Here is a 4,281-nt window from a genome sequence, read left to right as displayed (position 1 = left end):
CGCGGGGATCCCCGCCCTGCCCCGCCGCCGGCGCGCGGTGGAGGATGGCGAGTGGGGGATGGGAACCCCCGCAGCCCCGCGGCGTCATCCCGGCACTCCGGAGTCGCTGCCCCCCACGCACATCCGGAGGGTCCCGGGGGCGGCCGGGGGGCGGAGTCTCGGGAGAACTTGGGTGGGCCGGGGAGCGCCGGGCCCCGCAGGGGTCGCCGGCCCGGACGGCGGCCGCACTGGCGTCACCGGCCCCTCCCCGCAGGGCTTCAAGATGGGCTGCGCTCCAGTTCCAATAGCCGCAGCGGGAGCCGGGAGCGGCGGGAGGAGCAGACCGACACCTCGGACGGGGAGTCCGTGACCCACCACATCCGCAGGCTCAACCAGCAGCCTTCGCAGGGGCTGGGGCCGCGAGGCTACGACCCGAACCGGTGAGGGGACAGAGCGCTGGGCCCGCGCTTCCTGGCCCGCCCGCAGCGCTGGGGAAAGCGGGCGCCCCGCTGGAGGCTTCAAAACCAGAGGGGCGGCGGGGTGCTGCGGCCCCAGGCCGTGCGCTTCCCTTATGAAGAGCTGGAGGGCTTTGGGAGGCCGTTTCGGGCCCGCGAGGGCAGTCTGGAAGGAATGGGGGAGAAAGCTTTGCGAAGTTGTCCGGCCCGGAGGGTCCAGGACGGGAGTTGACGGCTTGCGCTGGATGCGCGGCTCCTGCCTGCTCAGGTACCGGCTGCACTTCGAGCGCGACAGTCGGGAGGAGGTGGAGAGGAGGAGGAAGGCCGCCCGGGAGCAAGTGCTGCAGCCCATCAGCGCCGAGCTGCTGGAGCTGGACATCCGGGAGGTCTATCAGCCCGGCTCAGGTGTGCGTGGGTGCGGAGTTGGTGGGAGCTGAGCCGGGAGGAGGGCTTGGGGTGCGACCTGGAGCCCTGAAACGCGTGTTCTCCTTCGCAGTGCTAGACTTTCCCCGACGCCCGCCTTGGAACTATGAGATGTCCAAGGAGCAGCTGATGAGCCAGGAGGAGCGGAGCTTCCAGGAGTATCTCGGGAAGATACACGGGGCGTACACCTCGGAGAAGCTCAGCCACTTCGAGCACAACCTAGAGGTGACGCGGAGTGGGAGCCGGGGTGCCCCTGTGGTCCGTGGGGCGATGGGCCTGAGTGGGGCGAAAGCGTGGCTCCGGGCTCAGGGTCTCCCTCACCCGTCTTACCTTCCAGACGTGGAGGCAGCTGTGGCGTGTGTTGGAGATGTCTGACATTGTCCTGCTGGTCACTGACATCCGACATCCCGTGAGTGCTGGAGAGGAGGACGGAGGAGATGAGGCAGGAAGGTTCTTGAGGATCAGAGGCAGGGGATGGAGAACAGAGAGCTATCCTCCTTTTGTGTCCAGCGTTCTTTATCCCGTGTTGCTGCCTGCAGCGGGGAACTGCCTTGTACTTCTCTCTCCTCACTGCCAGGGATCTCTCCCCTGGCCAGCAGACTCCTTGTTACGGTCCTTGATGAAAGACCGTGTGAGTCCTATCTCTGTCTCTCGAAACTGGGTCCGCAGACCATCCCAGGCCCGTAGCTCCTTGGGTTCTGTGAGGGTAGCTGGGAGCTTACCCTGCCCAGCCCAAAGGTGCCTTTTCTCGCTCACCTGGCTTCTCCAGTGCGGCCCTGCCCCTGCAGACCCCGCTGGAGTGCGGGCTAGCGTGAGGGCCGGGCTGCTGCTGACTGGCTGGGAGCGTGGCTCTGGCTCTTAACTGCAGTCCTGGAGTGGGAAAAGGGGTCTGTGGGGATGCTGGCAGTCCGTGATGGGTGTATGTGGACATATCCGCAGGCAAGCGTGCAGGCGTGTGTCTGTACGTGGCACGCTCACACGTACTTGTTTCAGGGTTACCTACATATTTGCACATATGCTTGTGTGAAAACTGTAGTAATTCCTGCTCTGGTTCCCGATGAACCCAGCTCTTGTGTGTGGTAGGATCTCTGGGTCCTTCCGGTTTGTTCATCTCAGTCTTGCCCGTCTGGGGCTGCGCAGGTCTTGCTGACCCTGCTTTGCCGCTTGTGTTCAGTCAGACTAGTTTCCTATGTTCAGCCCAGAACCCACTACTGTCTCTGAGCTGCGCCCTCGGGGCTCAGGGCTGGGGGTTTGGGGGTTCAGGGCTGAGCTCTGCGCACCCCGCAACCCCTGCCAGGTCGTGAACTTTCCACCGGCGCTGTACGAGTATGTGACTGGGGAGCTGGGCCTGGCTCTGGTGCTGGTCCTCAACAAGGTGGACCTGGCCCCGCCGGCACTCGTGGTCGCCTGGAAGCACTACTTCCACCAGCACTTTCCCCAGCTGCACATCGTGCTCTTCACCTCCTTTCCTCGGGACCCCTGTGCCTCCCACGACCCCAGCAGTGGTGAGTGGTTAGTGCGGAGGGTCAGGTGGGCGGGGAGCAGGGTCCCCACGCTCGCCGGTGCTGGGCGCAGGCCGGGTGCTGACCCTCTGTGCCTTCTGGTCCCAGTCTTGAAGAGGACTCGCAGGCGGGGCAGAGGATGGACTCGCGCCCTGGGGCCAGAGCAGCTGCTGAGAGCTTGTGAGGCCATCACTGCAGGGAAAGGTGCGTGGCCCTTGGAGGGCTGCGGGAGGCCAGGGGGAGCAGGAGGTGGGAGCACTGATGTCTGGAGTCGTCTGGCTGAGATTTCCCCACTGCAGAGGTGTGCCAGGGGCAGGTCAGACTGACCCGGTGGGCCGGAGTGGCCGCACTTCAGCGACCTCCTGCCATCAGTCTTCCTGGCGCTTTGCAGAAGCTCAGCGAGAAGAGGCAGCTCTGGGTGGCCGGCTGCGGTGTCGGCCCTGGGCTGTGTGCAGTAGTGAGGGAGCCTCTTTACTTCTCTGAGCAGTGGACCTGAGCAGCTGGCGAGAGAAGATCGCCCGGGACATGGCCGGAGCTACCTGGGGAGGCGGCTCTGGGGAGGAGGAGGAGGAGGAGGATGGGCCAGCCGTCCTGGTGGAGCAGCAGACGGACTCAGCTATGGAGCCAGCTGGCCCGACCCGGGAGCGCTACAAGGACGGAGTAGTGACCATTGGCTGCGTGGGTAAGGGCATGGGGCACGGTGGGGCCGCGTCTGTGTGAGGAGTTCCAATCCCTGTCCTCCGTGTGACCTTGAGCAAGCCCTAGCCCCAGCCTCCGCGCCTCTGGGTCTACAGCGGACGCGAGCAGTGAGGGGCCAGTGGAGCTGCAGAGAGCCCACATGCTTGCAGATGTGACATCAGTGATGGGGGTGATGGACAATCTCAGCACCCTGTGGTCCTTGCTGAGCGCCGGTGCTGTTTTAAGGGCTGGGGGGCCCTTAGTGTTTCACTTGTGGTTATTCGTCTTAGCGATAGGCATCATTAAGCCATGGAAGGGTTGCAGCAAGTGTTAATTGTTCTTTGGCTTGCAGTGTTTTGTTTTGAGATAGATTTTGCTTTGTAATTCAGGCTGGCCTTGAACTAGCCCAGGTTGGTCTTGAACTCTTGGCAGTGCTGCCTCAGCCTCTTGAGTGCTGGGCTCAGGGCAGTCTTCCTGCCTCAGCCTCCTGAGTGCTGGGCTCAGACTTGCAACGCTGTGCCAGAGTCTGACCTGCGGCTTTCCCCTGGGGAAGCAGGGTGTGCACTTAGGTTCCAGGCTGTGTTCATTTTGGTGTGTGTGGTGGGCAGAGTCCTCGGCAGTGAGGGTACCTGAGATGCTGTTGAAACTGCAAAGGGCCCTGCCCTGCGGGTATCTGGGCGTCTGCAGTGGGTAGTTGGGTTCTGTGGAGGGGCCCTATGGGGTCTCCCAGTGTCCCTTGTGTTCCGTGACAGCTGGCTGGTGAGGGCTCCCCCCACCCGTTTCACCTTGGGTTTTTCTCAGCTGATGGCCTGGCTGTTGCTCAGAGAGGCCTCTGCCCTGATCTCTCTGGTGCGGCCTGGACAGCTCTACGTTTGGATTTCCCTCGGCTCAGCGCGTTATGCGGTCAGCGGGTGCCGGCCTCTTCCCACACGGTCGGTGCTGCTGGGAAGCCAGCAGAAAGGGCCTGTCTGCGTGGTGTGAGGAACCCTCGTTTCCTTGTGAGGGTGTGAATCTGTGATCTGAAGTTGGTGATGTGGGGGCAGGAAAGCAAAGAAAGCTATTGGGGGGTGGGAGGGCACAGGGCACTCAGGGAGAGCCCGGGCAGGGAGCTGGAGCCAGGGGGCCGGGGAGCAGGAGCAGCTGGGGACTGCAGGCCTGGCCATTGTGGGTGCAGAACTGGGAGAGGTGGAAGGGGTGTGGGGAGCCCGGGCCACAGCACTGGCTCCTGCGGCCGGGACAGGCAC

At 63.7% G+C, this 4,281-nt stretch overlaps 1 protein-coding gene across 1 annotated transcript in view; it reads left to right on the top strand.

Moving 5' to 3' along the window:
* Positions 1–253: 253 nt before the first annotated feature.
* Positions 254–4,281, top strand: part of Gnl1 (guanine nucleotide binding protein-like 1) — a gene marked incomplete at its 5' end in the record, with an annotated part of 7,851 nt that continues 3,823 nt past the window's right edge. Inside the window, 7 exon segments of the mRNA XM_005414308.2 lie at positions 254–419; positions 703–839; positions 931–1,082; positions 1,195–1,266; positions 2,155–2,362; positions 2,468–2,563; positions 2,847–3,041. Coding sequence (XP_005414365.2) covers positions 254–419; positions 703–839; positions 931–1,082; positions 1,195–1,266; positions 2,155–2,362; positions 2,468–2,563; positions 2,847–3,041 — 1,026 coding nt within the window.

This window comes from Chinchilla lanigera, unplaced genomic scaffold (genome assembly GCF_000276665.1).
Source record: "Chinchilla lanigera isolate Chin_1 unplaced genomic scaffold, ChiLan1.0 scaffold00182, whole genome shotgun sequence".
Taxonomy (NCBI): Eukaryota; Metazoa; Chordata; class Mammalia; order Rodentia; family Chinchillidae; genus Chinchilla; species Chinchilla lanigera.
This window is presented reverse-complemented; position numbering and strand designations above follow the sequence as displayed.